This window comes from Dreissena polymorpha, chromosome 10 (assembly GCF_020536995.1).
Source record: "Dreissena polymorpha isolate Duluth1 chromosome 10, UMN_Dpol_1.0, whole genome shotgun sequence".
NCBI lineage: Eukaryota > Metazoa > Mollusca > Bivalvia > Myida > Dreissenidae > Dreissena > Dreissena polymorpha.
In genome coordinates, this window is record NC_068364.1 from 74,094,226 (window position 1) to 74,121,730 (window position 27,505).

General features: G+C 37.3%; 2 protein-coding genes across 2 annotated transcripts in view; both read right to left on the bottom strand.

Annotated features, from left to right (window-relative positions):
* Window positions 1-27,505, bottom strand: part of LOC127849235 (chitin synthase chs-2-like) — a 78,420-nt gene that overhangs the window by 19,628 nt on the left and 31,287 nt on the right. Inside the window, exon 14 of the mRNA XM_052381955.1 lies at window positions 27,038-27,248. Within this exon, the coding sequence (XP_052237915.1) occupies window positions 27,038-27,248 (211 nt within the window). The remainder of the gene's footprint in view (window positions 1-27,037; window positions 27,249-27,505) is intronic.
* On the bottom strand, window positions 1,833-4,486 carry LOC127847913 (uncharacterized). The gene has a single exon (XM_052380142.1). It carries the CDS (start codon window positions 3,238-3,240, stop codon window positions 2,083-2,085), a length of 1,158 nt encoding a protein of 385 aa, XP_052236102.1. The 5' UTR covers window positions 3,241-4,486; the 3' UTR covers window positions 1,833-2,082.

Consider the following 27,505-nt stretch of genomic DNA (forward strand, 5'->3'; position numbering starts at 1 on the left):
TCTTACAGAAATTCCTTTAAGCAAACAGCGCATACCCTGATGAGACGCCGCATCATGCGGCGTCTCATCTGGGTCTACGCTGTTTGCCAATGCCTTTTTTTCTAGACGCTAGGCATAAAAGGGTTAATTATGATTCCATGCCTTATTTTGGAATTAACATATAACTTTTAATCACAAGCGTGTTTTTTTTAGATGAACAATATTTCATTCCCGGCCATATTGAGATATCAAAAATTACATTTAGATTACTAGTGTGTTATGTAAGAAAAGCAACAGTTCACTCCCGGGCTTATATGAAATTAACCCATTTATGCCTAGTGGACTCTCCCATCCTTCTAAATTTGATCAATTTATTTCCAAAATTAGGGATGTCTAGTTTATTTATTTCTATATTTAGAAAATTTCTTGCATAAATTATGTTAAGTAAACAGCGCAGACTGCACAGGCTTATCTGGGATGACACTTTACGCACATGCATTAAGCCCCGTGTTCTCAGAACGCGTCTCATATATGCAAATAAGCAGACAGACTATGCCGTTCCTAAGTTGACCTTATTTTTAGCTCAGCTAATCTTTAGGTAGAAACAACTTTTTACTGAATATTAACACATTGACATAAAATGGAGGTTGATTCAATGAGAATAACAATGCATCATCGCGCACATGTATGCAATTTTTATTTGCACTATATCTAGCGAATACAAAAAGTGTATACATAATTTCTCAATTGAACTATTGTCATACTTTATTATAAATGTTCAGCGCTTCGTGGTAGCTACAAAATGCTGTAAGACACATGAGAAAGCGGCTCCCAAGTAATAAATGTCGAACCAGGTGCCGTGAACATGCTACCACATTAGTCTATATTTGTACATTGCCTCATGATGTATTGCTTTTTAGTTTGTTTGTTGTTGTTTTTTGTTTTGTCAAACGTACTTAATTATGTTTCCAACTAGTTTTTGTGTATTTTATTTCGTTGAAACATATGCGAGCATCCTACCTTTGACAAGTGTAGATACTACCCTGACAATTGTGCCATTCGTCTGTTCGAAGACGAATTAATATAAGTATGTATTGTGTGAATTACCATACATACATGTCCAAAAACAACAACACTAATTAAGCGGTAAAAAAGAATAGCTTCATTACATTAAATAAATAAAAACATTTTGTTTTTTATCCCGCTGGTCTACGTTAACCTGGATATGCAAAACACAGGGACGCTAGTTATGAGAATAAACATAACGTGAATATAATTATTATTACATGCATGAGTGTCTTCACTAGTAGTCGGACATATTTTTTTCTCATTTATTCAAAGCAAAGGAAATATATTATCGATTAAAGGGCCGTCCGGCTGGCGCGGTGGTTGGTACACTCGCTTCTCACCTAGGCGACCCGGGTTCAATTCCTTGAAGCACGTGGGTTTCGTTTGGTGGTCAGCATACCGGAAAATGGGTTTTTCCGGTAAATCCGGGTTCCCCCCACAACACAAGACCACACCAACGTTAGAAAATCTTTCAGTAACATCAGTCATTCAGTCAGCGACATAATAGCTGGAAATTGCAGCTATATAACTTTAAATTCGTTCCAGCGAGTCTAGTAAGTTAATTAACCCATTTATGCCGAGCGTCTAGAAAAAAGGCCTTGGCAAACAGCGTAGACCCAGATGAGACGCCGCATGATACGGCGTCTCATCAGGGTCTGCGCTGTTTGCTTAAAGGAATTTCTGTAAGAAATATTCTAAATATAAAAATTAATATACTAGACATCCATAATTTTGGAAATAAATTGATCCAATTTAGAATGATAGGATATGCATAAATGGGTTAAGTAGGAGTACTGGAGCACACTCAGGGTCCGAACGTAATGCGCATGTGGCTCGAAAAGAACCATACACAATTCGAAATAAACACATATAGCGTAAAGAAGTATTTCGACTACGACTAATTTCTGAATATGTATAGTAAATCATATGTTCATGCGCAAACATTGAAAATCTCGTTTTGTTCTCGACGCAACGGGAGATAATGTATTTAATCGTCGCCGATATGCGTTCGAAAATATCTTGAGTTAAAAGAGTTTACGTTATACAGTCACGTTGGTAATATGTCCAACCGCTGGCGTCCCGGAAGTACCCGCCTTGGTTGGCGTTTTCGATCGCTAGATTGCAGAGCGAGTCAGAGATCTCGAAGGACGAGCACTTAAAATCAGTCCTTGAGAGACATGCCAATTTGCAAACGGTGAAATTGCTAGTAAAGAGCTGCGCTTCATCAAGGAAGTTCAACTTTTTACCCGGGAATCCTTGAAATGTGTCGGCGAAAGTATTGCATGTCTTTACGCAAGTTCCGGTTGAGTAGGAGTAGCTCTTGACCAACTCGTTGCAGTTACCCATGTTTTCTGCACCAGTCGGACTCACAGGAACCTCGCAGGTTGGGTCCCCGATCCAAAGACCATTAACACACTCGGTGAAATTATTCTCTCTCATTTGAAACCCGTTGTTACAAGCGTATTCAATATACGAGCCTTCGAGAAAAACTGCTGTCATGGTGACCTGCGAAGAATTGTATACAGTCATCTTCAAAATTTCGGTGGTGAAAGTTTTTATGGCACCAATGGCTAGAAAGCCATTAGGGACGATAGGCGGTGGTCCACAGTCCATTGAGCATGTCGTCTCCCCCGACCAATTTCCCGTCGGCAGACATTCCTGCCTTTCCACACCAAACAATTTGAATTCCGGATCGCACTTAACCAAACGAAAATTCCCAATTGAATTTAAGTTTCCTAAAATACCGCCGCCTTGCACGAACGTGGTTGTTGATGACGGACATTCTTTGAACTCGCACGTAAAAGTGTCCTGAAACGGCATGCACCTTGTCCCCGGAGGACAAGGAGAGCTAGAACACGGTCCCGGAAGTAAAGTCATGAGTTGCGGCCCCAATCGAACTGATACGAACACGTAGCCGACGCAGGTAACCACCGACGTGGAGACTTCCGCCTCCGAAGTGAAGATTTTGTCATGTAACACGCATAGAGCTATATTTCGCCTATAGCTAACAGATTGGCAGGATGCTCTAAGCGCACATTCGGTTACGCATTCGTTTAAACCAACGCCAACAAGCGTTGTCAGCTCGTGTCCTTGAAAACACTTTGCGTGATGCACTAGCGTGAAGTGTGCACCGGACGTGAATTCCAAACACACCGAAAGGTACAACGCGAGAATTAAACCGTTCGGGGACATTTGTACGCTATTTATATAAATGAAGTATAAAGAACTAATTGATGATCGTATATCACTATATAAAGTTTGGCAGTGGCAACTGATGTTAAAATCATGAATATAATTTGAAATAATTTACTGGTGTTACATTTCATATCTGACTACAGTTTTGCAGCAGCAACTGATGGTATGATCCTTAATACAGTTCGACAGAAGCAACTGATGTCATAACACTAATTACAGTTTGGCAGTAACACCTGAAGTTATATCCATGAATACAGTTTGGCAGTAACAACTGAAGTTATATCCATGAATTCAGTTTGGCAGTAACAACTGAAGTTATATCCATGAATACAGTTTGGCAGTAACAACTGAAGTTGTATCCATGAATACAGTTTGGCAGTAACAACTGAAGTTATATCCATGAATACAGTTTGGCAGTAACAACTGAAGTTATATCCATGAATACAGTTTGCCAGTAACAACTGAAGTTATATCCATGAATACAGTTTGGCAGTAACAACTGAAGTTATATCCATGAATAAAGTTTGGCAGTTACAACTAAAGTTATGTCCATGAATACAGTTTGGCAGTAACAACTGAAGTTATATCCATGAATACAGATTGGCAGTAACAACTGAAGTTATATCCATGAATACAGTTTGGCAGTAACAACTGAAGTTATATCCATGAATACAGTTTGGCAGTATCAACTAATTCTATTGCCCAGTACACAGTTGTGTGTGCTATCATATATTATTCTAAAAATCCAAACCACAGTGGATATATCCAGATAAATAGACGGTCAACAACGCCAACGGCAACGGGAATTGTCACAGTTTAAAAAGACGTCAGCAGAAGTCTTGTTTTCTCACTTCTGTCATATAAAGTTCTTCTCAACCTAACGAAACACTCATGTGTTATCAAAATCGTGTAAACGTCGTTTCTTTATTACGACCATCATCGGAAAAACCCACTGTTTCGAGTGTCATTTTGTGTAAAGCGGTAAATGATGGGGGAATTCATTTAGCTCCAGGCCATTTTGGCTTCTTGACACTTTCGATTGAATCCACGAATTCTTCAAAATGCTGCAAATTTAGATTTATTGGTCAGCCAGCCAAACGCGTATTTTAAACATAATCCATGACTATTTTGTATTGCTTTAAATACATGCATGAGAATCAGTTAGGCAGTGAGTGTGTGTCAAAACTCTTCAAATATAATATTTGCGGCGCGAATTTAAAAGTTTAAAATAACTATTAACTTTACACAAAATACGTTAGGTAAAGCATTCACATGTTAAATTCATAGATAACAACTAGTTTTTAAAGTAAAAGTCCGGCTCTTTATACTTCTTCATTTCATCCGTCGATTTCCAATAAAAAGTTACAACAACAGGTCTCCATCATTTGTTCCACTTTGTAACTGTATCTCTATATGTTTACCATATATTGACCATGTTTAAGTAAACATCATTAAATTAAAGGGATCTTTTCACGCTTTGGTAAATTGACAAAATTGAAAAAAGTTGTTTCAGATTCGCAAATTTTCGTTTTAGTTATGATATTTGTGTGGAAACAGTAATACTGAACATTTACCATGGTCTAATATAGCCATTATATGCATCTTTTGACGATTTTAAAACCTAAAAATTATAAAGCGTTGCAACGCGAAACGATTGAATAATTTGGAGAGTTCTGTTTTTGTCGTTAAATTTTGTGAAACTACGAAGATTGCTTATATAAGGTATAAAATACGTCAAGTATGTGTACTTGGCGGAATAGCTCAGTAGGCTAAAGCGTTTTTACTTCAGGACTCTGGCAGGACTCCTGGGGTCACTGGTTCGAAACCTGCTCCGGGCAATGTTCTTTTCCTTTTTTTAATTTTATTCTTGATTTTTTACTGGAGCTTTTACGATCCAATGTTTACATTTATCAATATAAAGCATTTAATGAATAAGTTAAAAAATGCCAAAATCTGTGAAAAGGCCCCTTTAAATAGTTGTTGACATAATCTAAAGCTGATTGTTAAAATTGTGATCGAAACAAGTTTCAAAGACCACCTCAAATCAACAATCCAAATGTTCTGAGACGCCTAAATCAACAATCCAAAAGTTCACTTGACACACTTAGCCAGTAATACAGATGTTCAAAGTACCCCCTTATGGGGTGTTGCGGCAGTTTATTTAACCGAGGATATATTTATAGTAACACCGATGATGCTATTATCACAACTCAATATCTTTGCTATCAGTTACATCAGAAATGACCGAGTTGGTTCATAATACAATTGTCAGTGGTTCGATCCCAGGTGGGGTTAAAAAAAATTCTTTAATTTCATTCTTGTTTTATACTGGAGCTCTTTAGTCCTGTTGTTTACATTTATCAATATAAAGCATTTAATCACAATCTTCAAAACATGCCGAAATCTGTGAACAAGTACATGTAAGTTATTAATGATTAAGGTCGAGTTTGATATTGTATGGTCTTATGTTTGTGATTAAATATTGTTTTTTGTTAATGTTTTTTGGAAAGCCGTTGTGATCCCAGTTAAGATTGTAAACAATTTCTAATGTGTATGCATATTTCTAATAATCTATGTACCGGTACTTGGGTTTTGCCTAATTGCTGTTTGTTATGAAATTTGACGTAGACATTAAGGGTTGTTAAAACAAAAAAAAATATCTGTTCAAAGTGTGGTGACCCCCTTTTTATTTGTGTTTTATGATAACAATACGTAGATGAACATATTTGAGCAGTTTCGCATAATTCTATAAGACAGAAAAAAAAATCCATTTATGTGGTTTCAACAGTAAGAAATGACATTTTTTTGGATGACAGAAAAATTATAAAAGACACATTTCTTAAAATTTAACTTGTGTACTTAATTTTATTGGTAGTGTGCGGTTTAATTAAATGGTATATGATGTATCTTAGCTTAAATACATATTGCCAATTTCATATGTTATTAATTATTTTTACGCAATAAGAGATTTTTCAGTTTTATTGAAAACGTACATGTTATATAATGGTGAATAAAATCAAAACAAGGCCGGTGATCCTATGTTTTTATTTCATTTTTTATATAGTATTTGTATATATATCTTAAATATAAATTTTGGACAAAATCTATTAGATGGAAAGAAAATCAGCAAAACTGCAGCAACACCCCTTAAGTCAGTAAGACAAATGTTTATTGCACCCTTTTAACAAGAATGCAAGTGTCAAATGACCAATTTATGACTACCCAATACTGAAACATCAGACGTAAATATCGGTTCGAGAATATAGTCGAACATAGACGATTTTAAGTTGCTAGGTACACATGTCTTATTCCACATGTTTCCAAGTTGGCGAACAATGGAAAAAATAAATTAGGACAAGACAAGACAAGACAAATATTTATTCAGACTTGCACAGTGTACATCGTCTAAACACTAGATATTTCACATACAATTATGTCACAGAGATAAACATAGTAATAATATAAACATAAGGAGCATCGTATACGTTTAGGAAAAGTTACAGAGATAAACATAGTAGTAACAATAACATAATCAGCATCGTATACGGTTACGAAAAGGCAAGGTAATATATGGAGGATTGCTATATAAATTAATTAACAGCATTAGTAATATTATTTCTTAAAATCAGAGCTTCTTTTACAAATTTGGCTAACTTAATAAGTTCAAATTTATTCGTTGTATTCAGCAACTGGTGGAATTTGTAAACAGAAGGCCTATTGTAATAACATTTCTTTAAATAGTTTTTTCTAATATCAACGTATAATGGACATTTACAAACAAAATGGTACTCATCTTCAATATCTAATTCGTTACAACAAAGGCAAAAACGTTCATTTCGTGGTATATTTTGACCAGCATATCTTCCAGTTTGAATTCTCAGTGGTAGGCTGGAAGATCGAAGCTTTGCGACATAGTGTCTTAGTGATTTAGGTAATAAATCTAAATAATTTTCGTATACAAATGTTGACTTAAACACACGGTACATATCTAAAACAGAGCTATTTTCAATGGATCGAAACCACTCTTGTTTATAAGTATCAATGACAACAGTTTTAAACTGTGGTATAACTATTTTAACATCGACGGAGCTTGGATTATTAAACACGTATGAAAAACCGTAAGTGTCTAACAATAGTTTAACATTAGATACCCAATTAGAACGACCATTTTGACAATCATTTAATGCTTGTATATAAATCGATTTTAAAATTATGTTATCAGTTTCAATAAGTTTAAACCAATATTTAACCATTTTAACATATCTATGGATAAATAGTGGGTATCTTCCTAACTCGCCATACACTACAGCATTACATACAGTTTGCTTAACGTTTAACAATCTTTTACAAAACTTTAAGTGTATCCTCTCCAATTCCATGGATTTTGCTTTACCCCATATCTCACATGCGTAATTCAGTATGGATCCAACAAAGGCATCGAATAGCTGGAATTGTGTTTTTGGTTTTAAGTCAAACTCTTTACATTTGTTAAATAAAATATTCATAGCTTTAAGTGCTTTTCCACATAAATATTCCTGATTTAAATTAAAATTTCCAGTGTAATTAAAAACAGTTCCCAAATAATTAAAATCATTTACTACTTCTATTTGCTGACCTTCAAATGTCCATGTTTCAGATGGCAATAATCTACCCCGTTTGCGAAACACCATTATTTTAGTTTTATCGGTATTAACCTTTAATCCCCAGCATTTACAATAATTTGAAACAAGATCCAAGTGTTTCTGCACTTCCGCGGGCGATTTACCAATTATAGCCATATCATCTGCAAAAAGTAACAAAATCAATACAATGTCATCAATACTTAGGCCGGAAGAGACGTCATTCTGCAAAAACATTTCTAAGTCTTCTACAAATAAGGAAAACAACAAAGGGGACATAACTTCACCTTGCCGTAATCCTACAGCGTAGTTAAAATAGTCTGAGTATGATGAACAATGCTTAACACAGGATTTAACATTTTCATACATACTTTTTATTATTCTAAGCAATTTACCTTCTATGCCGGCCTTGTATATTTTCAGCCATAATGCATTACGGTAAACAGAATCAAAACATTTCATCATGTCAACGTATATTACATAAAGTCTTTTATTTTCATTTATATATTTTTGAACCAGGGACATGAGAATGTATATAGCGTCAATTGTTGAGCGCCCTTTTCTGAATCCGAATTGGGCGTCCGAAATTATATTAAAGTTACTACAAAAAGTTTCTAATCTATTGTTAACAACTGAGGTAAATAGCTTAGATAAACAACTTAGAAGAGTAATCCCTCTATAATTGTTCACATCAGATTTATCACCTTTTTTATGTAGAGGGATTATAATACCTTCCGTCCATTTCTCGGGGAAATGACCAGAGTTCAACACAGCATTAAACAAATCACATATATGCAACGCTAAAATATCAATACATTCAATCAAATATTCGTTTAAAATATAGTCACTTCCATATGCTTTGTTGCGTTTCAATCGTTTTACGGACAATTTAATCTCATCAACGGTAAATGGCTGATCTAGTTCGGGGAAACGTGAATTTGGCAAATTGAAATTATGAGTACTACAAAAATGTTCAGCCTCATCATTAACACAATCAAACAAACCATGACTAATATCAGAGAAAAAATGTTGAAAGTCTTCCAAAGGGATATTGTGATTTTTAGTTTGATTATTTGATTTAAAGTATTTCCAAAATTCTTTTGGTCTACGATTTTTTAAATGTTCTATCTCATTGGCCTTATTTCTCAAATAGCATTTTTTCTTTCTATTGATAATTTGTTTGTACTCCTTTTTACATTGCAACAATTGAAGTCTATTGTCTTCCGACTTATTACAGTTAAATTGTTTTAACAGGGAAACATAGTGACCGTGTGCAATTTTACATTCCACATCGAACCAATCAGCATGCCTTACAGCGCTACACTGTTCAAATTTTGATGTATTGGTTATTACATAATCTTTGCAAAATAAAGGATCAGCAACATTACGTATAACATCAGTGAATTTATTTAACGCACTATTTATAGAGTCACAGCTTGTACAATCTAAATCCTTTACAATTGTGTTAAACATAGGTAAGTTGCTAATAATACCCGATCTAAATTGGTTACGCAATGAATCGTTCCATTTAAACTTCGTTTCAGTGTATGACAATTGTTCAACCGTTTTATTGTTACAATACAATGTAAACGATAACGGTGTGTGGTCACTGAATTCATTAAAAAAGTGTACTACAAATTCTTTAATAAGTGCGAAATTTCGTTCATGGCAAACCAAATAATCAATTGTAGATAGACCGTTATGAGAAAAGTATGTAGACTGACTCGTATTACCTATTCTGCCATTGACAACACGATAATTAGAGGATTTACATAGATCAAGCAGTTTAATACCGTGATTATTGTGAGATCTATCAACAGAGGCCCTACCAGAGTACGTATCTGGGTCATAATCAATATCATCTATAAAACTATTTAGAACATCATGGATTACAAAATCAGGTTTGGACCCAATCCTACTATTAAAGTCACCACAAAGTAATACGCGTCCTTTATTTTCATATATAGAAATGTCATTTTCGAGTAATTCGAAAAAATCTACACTTATAGCATTGTATGCAGGTGAATTTTCACACCAAACATAACATCCGCAAAGATAAATATCTTCAGGTCTATTAGGATGCTTGCCTCCTTCCGGCAAACACTTCCCTCCTTTTGCATGAGATTTTCCAAAATGAGATTTTCAAAGTGATTTAGCGCCTTATTGATAGGTTTCTCGATAGAATAATTTTTCAAGGAGCCATTGTCCTTTAAACCCATTTATACCCAGTTGACTCTCCCATCCTTCTAAATTGGATCAATTTATTTCCAAAATTAGGGGTGTCAAGTATATTTATTTCTATATATATATATTTCATAAAGAAATTCATTTAAGCTAACAGCGTAGACCCAGATGAGACGCCGCATTATGCGGCGTCTCATCTGGGTTTACGCTGTTTGCAATGTCCTTTTTTCAGGACGCTAGGCATGAATGGGTTACGCTCCTGTCAGCAACGCTTTTATGATTTTCTGAACGTGCTAAAGCGCCAACTGACAAGATGTCATGATTGAATTATTTAAAAAGCACTGATTGTCCTTTATATAAATCAACATAATGACATAGCATTCTGGTGGCATATTATGTTGTCGTTGTTGTTGTTTTTTGTTTTTAAATAACTCTATACCTTTTGAACTACAAAGCACATGTAGCGGGAGATGCACTGTCTATGACAGCTTCTTTTTTTACTATATGAGTCGCGTTCTGAGAAAACTGGGCTTAATGCATGTGCGTAAAGTGTCATCACAGATTAGCCTGTGCAGTCCGCACAGGCTAGTCAGGGACGACACTTTCCGCCTTAATAAGATTTTCGGAAAGAATGGACTTTCTTTAAACGAAAAATACCATTAAAGCGGAAATACGGCATAAAAAAATGTTTCTCTCAGGTGAATGACTGAAAACCTTTATTCAATTTATGACCTTTTATAGATACATGGTCGGTAAAAAAATGTATTTAATAAAAGATTAAATCATACAGGTACTGTCCTCTAACAGCTTATGAAAAAGATATTATTAAAATGGAACAACTAACATTAATATTATTAAAAGAATAACACAAAAAACTTACAAAAAGAAAAGTCTTCGGAAAAGGAAGAGACGTGTAATTGGTTGGGAAAAGTCATGTTAATGATAAATTTATCGTTTATTTTGATTTCATTCTGTGCAACCGTTTGGGGATAAAAAACAACACGCATCAGTGAATTTTTAATCAAGACTTTACCCATTTATGCCTAGTGGACTCTCCCATCCTTCTAAATTGGATCAATTAATTTCATAACTTAGGAATGTCTAGTATATTTATTTCTATATTTAGAATATTTCTTACAGAAATGCCTTTAAGCAAACATCACAAACCCTGATGAGACGCCGCATCATACGGCGTCTGATCTGGGTCTACGCTGTTTGCCAAGGCCTTTTTGCTAGACGCTAGGCATAAATGGGTTAATCACAATTTAATAAGTTAGCCATGCGATTCCGTCATCCATACATGAATTTTATTGACATTTATTTATAAATGATCACCAGAGTATTAAAATATAATAGGTTATTATTCGCAAACAGGTTTTGAATTCTGGCGTGTACGGGCAGCAAAGAGAGAAAAGAGAACAAAATGATCCATGTGTTTTCTGTTGTTTGGAAATCGACCGTTGCAAAACTGAAATATTACTTAGAACGTTGTGTGTTTTTGTCAGATAACGGTTTTTCGTGTATGCATTGATTAATCACAAAGGTTAACCTAACCGTCTTCAGTTTGGTCCTTTTAAGTAACAATTTACTTGAAACAAGCCTCATTATTAAACATCTCATCAAACATAACACTTTGAGGCACTCGACAGTGAAGACGCACTAGGTGACTATTGATATTAAAGGGGCCTTTTCAAGTTTTGAAAAAAATTGACAATTTGCAATTTTCGTTGTATTTTCATGATTCTTTTGACAATGTAAAAACTTGAAAAATTATAAAGCGTAACAAACGCGAAATGATGGTATAATTTGGAAAGTTCTAATTGTATCGTTATATTTAGGGACATTACGTTTATATAAAAACGTCTTGCATTATATGAAGCACGGACGGCCGAGAGGTCTCAATGCTAGCCATTTCGAGCCCAGATGTGGATTACTTTTTTCACTCTTGAATTTTATTTGTGGTTTAATACTGGTGTATACTAGTTGCGATGTTTACATTTATCGTCTGAAAGCATTAAATTACAAACATCAAAACATGCCAAAATCCTGTGAAAATGTCTTTTTAATTAGAATAGTTATCTGAGGTCATATCATTTTCCCAAAAATGTAAATAGGATTTGTAGCAATTAACTCTGTAATATAAACTGTAATATTTATTCTAGTGTATGTAAACATCTTGCCATTGACTCGTATTGTTCATTAGTGGTCGAATGAACAAATGAGTCGCGTTCTGAGAAAACTGGGCATAAAGCATGTGCGTAAAGTGTCGTCCCAGATTAGCCTGTGCACTTCGCACAGGCTAATCAGGGACGACACTTTTCCCTTTATGGTAATTTCCGTTTAAAGGAAGTCTCTTCTACACAAAATTCCAGTGAAGGCGGAAAGTGAAGCCCCTAATTAGCCTGTGTGGACTGCACAGGCTAATCTGGGATGACACTTTACGCACATGCCTTAAGCCCAGTTTTCTCATTACGCGTCTCAAATATTATGCTAATAATGTTAATATAAAAAATGAACTACGACATTAAAATAGTTCTTGCATGTTAAATTACTTTAAACGAGGTACATGTATTCAATACATACATTTTTAAACAGAGTAAATGGTCGATTTTTTGTGTTAAATTGACGTTCAAAATATACTATTACTGTCCTCTTATCACCTATTGTAGATGATTTTACCAAAAACCAACCACTCACATTCATATAAATATTGGCATTATTCAATGAAGAAGACTGTAACAAATATGAATAAGGAAATGTTTCCATGTAATATATAAGGGTACGTCGGGTAACAATAAACAAACTTCCATTTTACGCCTTCTGTACGGATTGTTAAACACTTCTAGTTGTCCATTGTGTTTTAGAAATATATTCTTTAAACATTCAAAAAAAGCATCAATGATATATTGCTTAGGGAAAGTCATGTTTAAGGTAATTTTAAACTTAATTGTCATATACCTTATAATCATCTGGGGATACAGAAACCATGTATCAAAGAATTTGTAATCACAATTTAATTTTAAAAAGCATCAATGATTTATGGGTGAGGAAAAGTCATGTTTACGGTAAATTTAAACGTAATTGTTATAGACTTTATAAGTTATAACCATCTGGGGATAGAGAAACAATGCATCAGTAATTTGTCAATAACAATTCAATAAGTAAGTCATTGGATTCCGTCATCCATAAATTAATTTAATTGATATTTATTTATAAACAGTCACCATGAGTATTAAAATAGGTCAATGTTCGCAAAAAGCTTCCATTCCTGGCGTCGAAAGAGAACAAAAAGAGGAACAGTCAGAACGGAGGCTCAATGATCCGGTTGGTTAATTATCTTATTGGAAATCGGTTCCTGGAATAATGAAATATAAAGGTGCGGACTATTGCTTTGATGCAAGTTATTAACCAATTAATCAACATGTGTATGTTTTAACTACCATACTTTTTTCTGAACTTAATAGTTATTTTAAAGTCGTCAATTCGAACACTGGCTTAGTTATTATCATATCAATATTAATAGAGTTTATCGAGGCTGAAAGAGGCTCACACAATGTCCTTTTATGGCAATTTAAAATATTCATGGATTATGTCTGAAACACGCGCAAGGCTGACCAGTAAATCTTAATTTGTAGCAATTTTAAGAACTCGTGGATTAAAGCAAATATGCATAGAAGCTGAAATGGTCTGAGGCTGAATAAGTTGTTTGATTATCCATTCTCCTAAACTGCTTTGACTGGATTGACACTTGTAACAGTGTGTAACGATGCTGGTCTGAAGAAAGGGAACGACGTTGGACCGTTTTTTATTATATATAAACAGTTTAGAGTGAGGTTGAGTGGAATATATAGCAAAACTATTGAGAAAATTGTGACTTTAGCTGACGTAAGTTTCAGCTATGGTTCAAAATGGTCTATTTATCTGGATATCTGTACAGAGATTTGGGTTTTTAGAATAATACAAATTAACATATACACGTGTACCTAGAGATATGACATCAGTTGCTACTGTCGGACTGTATTCAGAGATATAATATCAGTTGTTATTTTAATATTTCTACTATATAGAGACATTGTGCAAATGTACCCGAACGGTTTAATACTAGCGTTGTGCCTTTCGGTGTGTTTGGAATTCACGTCCGGTGCACACTTCACGCTAATGCATCACGCAAAGTGTTTGCAAGGACACGAGCTGACAATGCTGGTTGGTTTTAGCTTAAAGGAATGCGTAACCGAATGTGCGCTTAGAGCATCCTGCCAATCTGTTAGCTATAGGCGAAATATAGCTCTATGCGTGTTACATGACGAAATCTTCACTTCGGAGGCGGAAGTCTCCACGTCGGGGGAGACATGCGTCGGCTACGTGTTCGTATCAGTTCGATTGGGACCGCAACTCATGACGTCACATCCGGGACCGTGTTCTAGCTCTCCTTGTCCTCCGGGGACAAGGTGCATGCCGTTTCAGGACACTTTTACGTGCGAGTTCAAAGAATGTCCGTCATCAACAACCACGTTCGTGCAAGGCGGCGGTATTTTAGGAAACTTAAATTCAATTGGGAATTTCCGTCTGGTTAAATGCGATCCGAAATTCACATTATTTGGTGTGGCGAGGCAGGAATGTCTGCCGACGGGTAATTGGTCTGGGAAGGCGACATGCTCAATGGACTGTGGACCTCCGCCTGTCGTACCTGATGGTTTTCTAGGCATTGGTTTCATTGAAACTTTCACCACAGAAATTTTGAAGATGACTGTATACAATTCTTCGCAGCTCGCCATGATAGCAGTTTTTCTCGAAGGCTCGTATATTGAATACGCTTGTAACAACGGGTATCAAATGAGAGAGAATAATTTCACCGAGTGTGTTAATGGTCTTTGGATCGGGGACCCAACCTGCGAGGTTCCTGTAAGTCCTGTAAGTCCGACTTTTGCAGAGAACATGGGTAACTGCAACGCTTTGGTCAAGAGCTACGCCTACTCAACCGGTGGCTGCGTCGACACATGCATTACTTTCGCCGACACATTTCAAGGAATCCCGGGTAAAAAGTTGAACTTCCTTGATCAAGAGACCATTCATACAAGCAATTTCAACACTTGCAAGTTGGCTTGTCTCGAACGAACTGCATTTAAGTGCTCGTCCTTCGAGATCTCTGACTCGCTCTGCAATCTAGCGATAGAAAACGCCAACCAAGGCGGGTACTTCCGGGACGACAGCGGCTACACGTATTACCAACGTGACTGTCTGAAGTAAATCCTTTGTAACCCAATATCTTTTCAAACGCATACCTTAACCCATTTATGCCTAGTGCACTCTCCCATCCTTCTAAATTGGATCAATTAATTTCAAAATTAGGGATGTCTAGTATATTTGATTCTATATTTAGAATACTTTTTTTAAAAAAATCCTTAAAGCAAACAGCGCAGACCCGGATGAGACGCCGCATCATGCGGCGTCTCATCTGGGTCTACGCTGTTTGCCAATGCCCTTTTCTAGACGCTAGGCATAAATGGGTTAACGATACTCCGAGGATGATTGAATAAATAATTTCCAGTTACTTCACGGACAAAATGAAAGTAAAAAACGTGTGTAGTTAGAAAGTAATTATTGTAATTTATAACTTTCTATAAGTGATTATTGGTTTATCACTAAAATACCATTATATATTTCTAAAAATGCATGATGTTCTTATTCTATATACCATATCTAGCTATTATCTGTTGTTGTATTTTTAATATTGGTGCAAACTTATATGCATGGCGTACTAGTATTCAGGAATTGGACATAGTGGAACTTATCCTGTGCAGGCTGTGAGTCACTAAATTATTTTAATACATGTATCATTTAAATAGTTGAGAAAAGAGAAGTCCGACCACTATTTAAGGAACAATAATGAATGTAATAGAAATTGTATTCACGTTATGTTTATTCTCATAGATGTCGCCTCTGTTTGTGCTGTGTCCACTAAGCCTTGCATTTTAACAAAACATATCTTTTTAGTCAATTTATTTAGTAGAAAATGTGTTTTTTCTCGTTTAATTAGCGTTGATGTTTTGGGCTCGCATGTATAGGTGTTTTTATGCCCCTGAGGGAGGGCATGTAGTGATCAGACCGTCCGTAAGTCTGTCCTTCCGTCACACTTTGCATTTAGGTTTCGCATTTAGGTTTCGAAAAATGCTCATAACTTCTATGTCCCTTCACAAAGAAACTTGTTATTTGGCATGCATGTGTATCTCATGGAGCTGCACATTTTGAGTGGTGGAAGGTCAAGGTCATCCTTCAAGGTCAAAGGTAAAAAAAAAGTGTATCAAAGCGGCGCAGTAGGGGGCATTGTGTTTCTGAAAAACACATCTTTTGTTTACTCTTATTTCAGACTATTCGATTGTTCATTTACACATGTAAACATGAGGACATTATACAATCATATTCATTCATTCATTCATTTATTCATTCAATGAATGCGCCGTCGAGTGCTTGAGGCGACGGCAAGGGGGCGCCACTTTGGTCTGTCAGCTGCTGTTGCGGGTGCTGTCTGCAGAGTGAGGCCTCTGTTCTTGAGCTCTCGCTCCACGGTTCGGCGCCACGTCTCTTTCGGTCGTCCACGGTTTCTTTTCCCCTGTGGAGTCTATTTCAGTGCCACCCTGGGTAGTGAGTCGGGTGACATTCTGCAGACGTGGCCTAGCAATCTCCATCTCCTCAAAGCAATGGTCTCAGCAATGCTGTTTGTTCCAGCTTTTCCACACAGTTCCATGTTCGTAATCATGTTTGGCCAGAAGACTTTCATGATCCGTCGTAGGCACTTGTTCTGGAAGACTTCCAGTTTGCGCTCGATGGTAGCAGTGGTCTTCCAGCACTCAGACCCATATAGAAGGACGCTCAGCACGTTGCTCTTGGTGTGCATGCTAAGACTTGTGGTCCTCCAGATGGGCTTCAGCATTGCGAAGGCTTGGTTGGCTTTGCTGATTCTCGTGTTGATCTCCCTTGCACAGTTTCCATCTTTGGTGACCTTGCTGCCCAGGTAAATGAACTCGTCCACATCTTGCAGAGGCTGGTCATTGATGGTGATAAGGTCGCCCACTCTGGTGTTCTTCCTCATGACCTGAGTCTTTCCAATGTTGACCCTGATACCTATGGTGCTTGCTGACAGTGCCAACTGTTGTGTCTTCTGCTGGGTGTCCTGGTTCCTGCTAGCAAGTTGCCCGATATCGTCGGCGTAGTCCAGGTCATCTAGCAGCGAGGTCAGCGTCCACTGTATTCCTTGCCTCCTTCCCTCTGTGGTGCGGCGCATGATCCAGTCAAGTGCCATTGAAAAGAGGAGCGGCGAGAGGATACATCCTTGCTTCACCCCAGTTTCCACCTTGAATGGTTCAGTGAGCTGGTTGTTGTGGACGACTCTGCACTCAAAGTTTTCGTACAGGGACCTGATGACGTTGACAAGTTTCTGAGGGATGCCATAATGTCGCAAAATCTTCCAGAGGGAGTCTCTGTGTAGGCTGTCGAAGGCCTTCTCAAAGTCCACAAAAACCACGTAGAGGGATCCATTATATTCATGGGACTGCTCAAGGATCTGCCTAAGGACGAAGATGTGGTCGATGCAGGACTTGCCTTTCCTGAAGCCGGCCTGTTCCTGGCGAAGGATACCGTCCACTGATGTTGTGATGCGTTGGAGGATGATACGGCTGAAGATCTTACTGATGAGAGATAGTAAAGTGATGCCTCGCCAGTTGTTACAGTTCCCCAGGTCTCCTTTCTTGGGCAGTTTGACGGTGGGTCTTCCATTCGCTAGGCGTTTCTTCACTGTCCCAAATCTTTTGAAGAATCTGGCAAAAAAGCTACGGCGTCACTGTGTCTTCTGCTTTCATCATCTCGGGGCACACTCCATTGTCTCCAGACGCCTTCCCATTCTTCAGCTTATGGATGGCTTCATTGACTTCCGTTGCAGTGATGTTGCCGAGGTTGATGTCAAGGTCCTCTTCGGCTTCAGAAATGTCGCATAGGGTTGGTGGGTCTGGGCGGTTTAGGATGGGCTCGAAGTGTTGCTTCCATCTCTTCAGCTTCTCCTCTTCCACAGTGACATGAGTTCCGTCTTCAGCTCTCACAGGAAGGTCATGGTGCTTGCCGTAGTCGCCCTTCAGCTTCCTGGTGTTCTGGTACACTGTCTTCATGTCATTGTGCTCGGCTGCTGTCTCCGCCTCCTCTGCCAGCCTCTCAATGTACCTCCTCTTGTCTCTTCTGGCTGATGTCTTCACCAACTTGTCTTTCTCACTATATTCCTTTGAGATTCTTTCCTTAAGTCTTAGAGAGTAGGTGTCCAACAGTTTCTTTTTGATCTGTCTTCTTTCTTCTATACGAGACCACGTTTCTTCTGAGATCCATTCTGTCTTCTTGCTCTTTCTGAAGCCCAGAACTTCCTATCCTGTCTCTTTCCTTACTCTGTTGAAGCCTTGTTGGTCAGTTCTGCCTCATCTTCCAAAATACTAAATTTATTCTTAAGGGTTAACCTAAACTCTTCTTGCACTTTTGGGTCTTTCAACTTGACGACATCGTAGCGTTGGTTCTTGATGTCTCCCGTCTTTCCTGAGCTTCAAAGTCACCTTGGCCACCAGAAGACTTTGGTCGCTGCCGATGTCTGCATGTCGCATCACACGCACGTCCTGCAGAGAGTGCCTCCACCGACCGTTGATGATGATGTGGTCGATCTGGTTCTGGGTCATGCCGTCTGGTGATGTCCATGTTAGATTGTGGATCTCCTTGTGCGCGAACAGGGTCCCTCCTATGACCAAGTCGTTCTGTTGACAGAAGTTGACTAGTCTCTCCCCGTTGTCCGTGATCACACCCATTCCATGTCGCCCCATGGTCCTCTCTCTGTCTTTGTTGTCGCAGCCAACCTTAGCATTGAAATCGCTGAGCAACATCAGCACGTCGTGTTGGGGGATGTCCTCTAAAACACTTTGAAGGGTGTCGTAGAATGCATACTTGTCCTCTTCTTCCGCATCGTCTATTGGTGCGTAGCCCACAACAACAGACAGCTTGGCGAACTTGGAGTTCATCCTGACGTACAGCAGGCACTCGTTCACAGGTTTCCACTGTAGCACGGTGTTGGCCTTGCTCTTGCCGATGATGACGGCAACTCCTTCCCGCCGGTCGTTGTCAGTTCTTCCTGACCAGATGATGACTTCTCCAGAACTCACCTTCTGCTTGTCAGAGCCAGTCCATCTTGCTTCTGTTACTCCCATAAGGGTCAGGTTGTATCGGTTCAGCTCACTCACCACTTGCGCTAGCTTTCCAGTCTGGTAGAGTGTTCGCACGTTCCAACATACAACTCTGATCCATCGCTTTGGCGTCAAGAGTTCCGCTATCGGGGTGGGGACGTCCTTGCGGCTTTGATCCCCATCCTTTATAAGTCCAGTTGCCTGGTCTGCTTCACTCACAGCGCCGTTTGTCGCTTGTTCCCTTGTTGTCGTTGCCGTAGCACGCATTTTTTTCACGGGGTGGAGTTGCTTGCCCCACGTCCAACCCTCCTCCTTTTTCATCGCGGGCTTGGGACCGTCCTTGGCGAAGTTCATATATACAATCATATATATGATACATTTTCTGATGATTTGAAAATCAGTTGGATGCGACACTTTTGTTAATTCCTCTACGTTCCGATGTAGATGCGGCATTTAATCTAAGTACAGTGGTCAAGGTTTTGTGTGTTGATGGAACATTTCGTAGACGTGTAGACGTTTTAAAAAAAATAAAGAAGATGGAAAAATATTAGAATATATCTTTGAAAACAAAACACAAACAAATATAATTGTGAAAATAAAAATCTTGACTTAAGTGGAGGCATGTTCATGGGACACTGTTTGTCATGTATGACTGTGTAAGCGATCTAAGCCCATGTCAATAAACGTTTAATTGCTATCGGGAAGCAATGAATATTTAGAAATAAAGATGACCATAGTGTAATTTGGAAAATCTGTTTAAACTATTTTCCGCTGACTAAGATATACAGAAGAAATTAAAATGACATGAATCTAAGATAATTATGTATGTTTTCTATTTAAAGTGACCTTCAATACTTGGTAAATATGTTGATATTCATGTGGAAAAAAACAAACATGTTATTATCAAGTTGTTTGTATTAGGGTTAGTCAAACTCCGCATAAGTTCGTTAGAGAAAAGACATAGTCGGTGCGCATAGTTGCGAATTTATTAAACTAATTGGATCAAATGACATTTATTGAACTGATCATTTGTGAAATAAAAAAACTAAAACTTAGTTAGAACTTAAAAGTTATTTTTACCTTTGTTAATTGCACTTATTGTATAAAACACCTGTTGCTTTTAAAATAGTTTGCGCATTAACATAACCCTCATCTAAAAAAAGTTAACAAAGCTTTACACAATCTATATAATACATTAATAGAGTGTACAGTTGTGATTCACGAAATAAATTATTTAGAAAATATTTACATACAACTAATTGATTCAAATAAATGTTGGTAAAAAAATTCTCGTTAACAACTTTTAAGATCTTTTCTTGTCAGGTTCTTGTAGTCAATTATTATTTGTATTTTATAACGACTTTGTGAACGGAGAAAAATCTTATTTATGAATTAAAAAACTGTCAAAAATGATGCAGTGTAGTTCTTTTATTTTAGTCAAGCTCTTTATATTGTTCTTATGTAATACATAAGTTCTTGTTTCTTTACGCGTTTAACCCTTTACCCCTTACCCCCCCCCCCCCCCCCCCCCCCCGTTCACACATAATCGCCGCTTCTACTACGATCAAAGCGTGGCCGAAAACGTGGCCGATTGTGACAAATCGCAGGAGAAACGTAGTGGAGTGTTCATAAGCGCAGTATGATCACGGTAGAGTCTTCATGATCGGAGAGCTCTACGCTCTCGCCACGCTTATTTTGAACATGCTCAAAACAAGCGTAACGGGATCGTGGCCAACAAGAAACAAGAAGAAAAGAAAAAGGAAGTCGAAATGAAGACCATTATTTGCCAAATTGCTCGATTTAGACTCCGATCGGCCTCGATTTGCCGAAATCCAAACCTTTTTTTTAGATCGTGGCTTGATCGGGATGATCGTCGTAAAGTCGCCACTCTGTGAGAACGGGGATTTAGATACGAATTTTGACGCATTTGTAGTCTCTCCGAAAGTTAAATGAAATATAATTTAAGACTTTTCTTACTTTATACAAGTTTTAAAGGGTTCATTTCCAACCCTAAGATACAGATGAGCAGCAAACAGCATAAAACCTGAACAGACTGCGAGTTACTCGCAGACTGTTCTGGTTTTATTCTGTTTTCACGTTGCTTCTTAGTGGAAAGGGGTTTAGAAAAATGTAAACTTCAGAATGAATCAATTGAAGAGATTTCCATGCCCGATTATCGACGCAGACAAAAGTTCCGTTTGTCCACCGGGTATTGAAATTATAGCAACCGTCATCACTTATTTTTAAGTTCGAATGAATCTTTTCCGAATTGTACTTTATAAAATAAATTTAGCAAAGGAAACTTGAAAACAATATTACTAAAATGAAAATAAAACAACAACTTGTGATTGAATTGTTTATTTTACATGAGGGTCGGGAATTAATTATCGTTTATTTGAAAGAATACACGTGTGATTTATAGTTTAATATCTATTTCACATAAGGGCCAATTAACAAAGTAAATTTAATTAAAATAAATGTCAATCATGTATCATCAATCGAATTAATATCGATAGTCACCGTCATATATGCTCGACTTCATTTGCTGAGTGCCCTAAAATGTGCTGTTAAATGAGGTGCTTAATAATGAAGCTCGTTTCAAGTCAATTGTTAATAACATAATCAACCTGAAGACGGTTAACCTTTATGATTGTTCAAGAACCACTAGAAAAATATTTATCTGACAAAAACACACAATGTTCTAGAAAATATTTCATTATCGGATCGGTCGACAACTGGATCATATTTTTCTCCTTTCCCTCTTTGTTTTCCTTACAAGCCAGAAATCGAAGCCTTTTGCGAACAATGACCCGATTTTATACATGTTTACCATCTATAAGTAAACAAAACATTCAATGAAATTCAATAGTGGATGACGGAATCTAAAAGCTTTATAAGTGAATTGTGATTGATAATTCACTGATAATTCACTGATACATTGGTTCCCATAGAACACATCCGTCAAGCGGTTCAACGAACACGATACCACATGACGCGATACCACATGACGCGATACCACATGACGCGATACCACATGACGCGATACCACATGACGCGATACCACATGACGCGATACCCAAAACGATCATTAAAAAAAACACCGGTGGTTCGTATTTTTTCTTTAATAAAAATGCCTAATTATTCGAATGTGTAAAAAAACATTAACGATTCCATTATGTATATGTTCACAGCCGAAATCCACAGTAAAGTCTTAAGCCTTAAGAAAAAATCGACCCAGTTAAATTATCAAGAAAAAAGTAGAATCTTCATGCCGTACGAAAAGCAAAGAATGATGTTTATTCTTCGATGCTCAAATTGCTGCAATTAAATCCCAGCGATGTGATAAATTACATTTCGCAACATAATTGCCATCTTTGAATTCCTTTGAAACATTGCCCTAAATTTTGTTAATGTAAATTCATTTATGCCCAGCGTCTAAAAAAAAGGCCTTGGCAAACAGCGTAGACCCAGATGAGACGCCGAATCATGCGGCGTCTCATCAGGGTCTGCGCTGTTTGCTTAAATGAATTTCTGTAAGAACTGTTCTATATATAGAAATTAATATACAAATGTACTAGATAACCCTAAATTTGGAAATAAATTGATCTAATTTAAAAGGACGTGAGAGTCCACTAGGAATAAATGGGTTAATGAAGAGTTTGCTCACGACGAAGACGAAAGTCGTTGACATATTCGCAAAGCAAGCGAACGATTACGAAAGACGCAACTATGTCTGGCTTCGCTGTGATTTAAATTGGCCACTATTTTAGCCATGGGTTAGAAAAAAAGGCGTCTCATCAGGGTCTGCGCTATTTGCTTAAAGGAATTTCTGTAAGAAATATTCTAAATATAGAATGGCATAAATGGATGTTCTTAATTCTCGCATAACATCGCAATGACCTGATTACTGTGACCAAATCTATCTCGAACTATTAACTTTTTTTGCGGGGTGGGGGCGCAAATTAGAACGTCAATTAAGTTTTTTGTTTGATTTTCTTTCAAAAGAATGTAAATCTTTCTCACACGGGTGTTGTTTGTGTTTTGTCCGTGTGCACGATGTCCATAATAAAACATTTCTTCGTGCTCTGATGATTGGTTACTAGGTTCATATTGTACTTAGTCTCACAAAGTATACTTAGTCTCAAAGAATGTTAATGATAAAAGAAATTCATTTTTGGACCAAGGACTCGTTAGGACTGCAGTGTCAACTCAGAATAGCTCAGTATGAGTATTGGAGTTACATAAACACAGTTCAGTTTTATTCCATGACAACTTTCCAGTATCGACGGTTAACCTGTAATATCTTGTGGGAGTTCGTATCATGTATTTTAGAAGATTTTCTGGAGTTTTTACTTTGTAAGATTCAAACATTTTAACCCTTACAATGCGGGAACCGAATTTTTAAGGCCTTTGCAAACAGTTTGGATCCAGATGAGACGCCACAAAACGTGGCGTCTCATCCGGATCCAAACTGTTTGCTATTCTGATAGTATTCTTTGAAACAAATCGAAGAAAATGCGAATTTTAGAAATTCAGCAGACGACATTTTAGCAGACGACAAATTTCCCAGCATGCAAAGGGTTAACTGCAGATAATGATTACTGTCGCCTCTGATCACAACATTTACAATTCAGAAACAAGTATTGCAGCCATGGGGATTCGCCTTACTGTCAACGATTTTTAAATCATTACTAATTTACAACGCATAACATTTAAATATACATCTGTGCATAAAGAAACGTTTCAAACCGACTTTTAAAATTGCAAATAAAACCGCATAGGGAGCTGTTACGCTTTGCTTCATAGAAATTGGAAATACGATTTATCTATAGAGCAGATCTCTTTAAAGGCAATTGTATTGCTCATATATAATCTCTATATTCTATTGTCAATATAACCTGTAAGAATTTGCTGTCGCATTCTAAACGTGTTCACGCTGGGTATGCGGATACTTTGATAACAGATGGCACTTCGATACCAGATAACAACAAAAGCCACGCGCGAGAGGTAAGTTCATCTGTTTTTTTTTTAAGTTATATCATAAAGATTAGTTTTTTAGACAAGGCGCATGGTCGAGTTTATAAATGGTGTATCCTTTTCTATTGCAAAGAAAAACATCACGGACGAATGGTAGATTTTTCCCCCAAAAATAGAAAATTCGGTCGGAAAACAGCATTAACTGGATGAACAGTAAACATTTCAACAAAATAAAACTACTTATAAATATTGCAAGAAATTGTTTGATATTCCAGCATGTAGAGTAATCACACTGCTTCAAATACTGAAATTTTGATAGTATTCAATGAAATATAAACGAAGATGGAGCATGGTTAATAGGTGGTATTCGTGAAGTTGCGGATACTTTGATTCCCGATAAAGGACACTTCGGATAACAGAGACTTTCAACAAATTGGGCACTCTGATAACCGAGTTTTATCTTCTACCTGAAATGCATTTATGTATATTATGGCTATTCTTACCAAACATTTTGAAGTACGAATCAATTTGCATTGTCAAGTCCGACACATTGGGAATCTATGCATAACGTAATTAAATACACATGTAAAATATAACCAATGGCATTGTTCAAAAATCTTATTACTAATAATAAATATAATTAAAATTATAAGTGCAAATTTTAAATAAGATTTAAATGCTTATTTCTGAAGTAATATATTTCAAGTGACGACCGGAAATAATTGTCTAAATAATAAACTTGTTTTTAAATGGTAAATTGAGATTAAGAGAATTGAAAATGCAACGGATCATGTGGATCAACACGACTGTGTTCAATTGAACTTATAGCAGAACACTAGATAAGGGGAGCAATGGGGTCTTAAAGCGGCCAATACACCTCATAAAATCCTTTGTTTTTTTGGTGCTCATTAGAATCGCATCATGAAGACGATACTAATGCGTAGCAACACAATTTAAAAGAGATTGGAAAACTCCCTTTATATTGAGCTGTACACTTCCCTTTCCCTTTTATTATCATATTCCAAAGGGATAAGAACATGTTTCGGTAATTCGTTGTTAATGTACGTCATTACATACATTTTTATTGATTGCCTGCTTACTATAGCAGTATTCCACAGCGAATTCTGCATATCCGATTCACGAAATAGAGTGTGTTATATCTGGTAAAAAGTGTCCCGCTATCTGGAATCGAAGTGCCATTGTCTTTGAGAACATCGGTAAAAGAAGTGTCTATGAAAATTTGGCATCCGACTCTTAAAACATTTGAATTTCCTCAAATATGTTATTCAACTAAAATGTAACATGTTGAAACATTAATGGACATATTGATCTTTAATTTCGATTAGTTGGCACGTTCTTGATTTATTTCAAGTATTTTTATTTTGTTGAAATACGTACTGATCATCGAATTCATGACGATTATCGATGAAATTTTATCTCTTTTTTATAATCCACTGTTTTTTAAGACTTTCTTGCTCCGCAATACGAAGTACTATACCATTAATCGACAAAACAATGTTACGTGTCTGAAAACCAAATAAACAGAACATAAATTCAAAAAAGCTGAAGAACTCAACTCTCGCGCGTGGCTTTTGTTGTTACCTGGTATCGAAGTGCCAACTGATATCAAAGTATCCGCATACGCGGCGTGGTGTTGTTCTCATTTTTATCAAACAAACTCCCGACGTACTCCAATCTCTCGTTTGTTTCGACGCTTCCATTTAGTGTATTCTTGTGTGCCCATATTCGTTTGTTATACTATATGACGCACTTTGTAATACTATAGGACGCAAGGTTTCGTGGTCCCTAAAGCGGACAGTGCCGATACTGACCCGATAGCCCATTTCACAGGAGCTTTGTAAATTATCGGACATTTTCGTAAAGTCATATCACATGGAGAATTATCAGCTGATCGGCTTGACCAATCAAATGCTGGTTCCAAAATGTTTACATTATTCAAAGACTTTCTGAAAATGGCGGCGGCATCAACATCAGACGAGCGTTCCTTTATTGATTTAAAAGATGCATATTCTTCTGGAAAACTTCCACAAATGTTAAAAAAAAAATAACATTTCTACAATTATTACATATTTCCTCCAGACACATTCCGATTTTCGTTCTATTAGAGAAGTAGAGAAGCGCCAATGCGAAGGCTGGTCAGCAGCTATAACGGCCGCATTTTTCTTACTGATAGTTAATTACAAATATAACAGAATAGACAAGAAAACTCACCGACAGTAACAACTGCCTGTAATTAGGTTAACCCATTTATGCACAGCGTCTAGCAAAAAGGCATAATGCGGCGTCTCATCAGGGTCTGCGCTGTTTACTTAAAGGAATTTCTGTAAGAAATGTTCTTAATAAAGAAATAACTATTATAGACATCCCTAATTTTGGAAATAAATTGATCCAATTTAGAAGAATGGAAGAGTCCACTAGGCATAAATGGGTTAAAAACACAAGCGTTCACAAGACATGACACATAATTTAATCAAAAGTAACTCATAACTTCACCAGGAGCTACGCAGGCACTCACCGGAAGTTACGAAAGACGCACCGAAATAAGTGCAGGTACCAACCGTTAGTTAAGCTAGAAATTACAACACTTTAAACAAACCCTCACCGGAAGTTACGCGAACAGTCGTTTGTTACGCAAAAAAACAGCAGACTCCGCAACAACAAGCCGGAAGAAATCTATCACGGACGGTACACAACTACTCATTTGAAGTTATTGTCACCGCGAGTAACGCCAACATCCATAAGCAAAAATAACACTAACCTAAAATAAGCAGAAACATTGACACTAACCGGAACCAATCGGGTGTATCCGGCCGCACGCGGCGCCGACGTTTGGGTTCCGCCGCATCCGGTCTATGAGCAGCTGCAGCGCTGACGGCTGAAAGTCAACGTCTCCGTCGAGTGCGAGGATGAACGTGTGGTCGGCCACGGTCCGGATGCGCTCCTTTCCGCCGCCCATCGACAGCAGTTTATGGGCCAGGAAGTAGTACATGTACATCACCTGAAGTATGCAACAGTAAGCACAGGCTAATCAGGGACGATAATTTCCACCAAGACTGGATTTTTCGCGAAGAAGAAATTTCACTTACATGAAAGATACAATAAAAGCGGAAAGTGTAGTCCTTGATTAGCCTGTTCGAAATGCAAAGACTTATCTGGGACGACAACTCACGCAGATGCATTAAGCCCCGTTTTCATAGAGCGCTTTGACATTGAGGTGCGTACATAAATTACTTCTGTGTAATCTACCCGACTGCC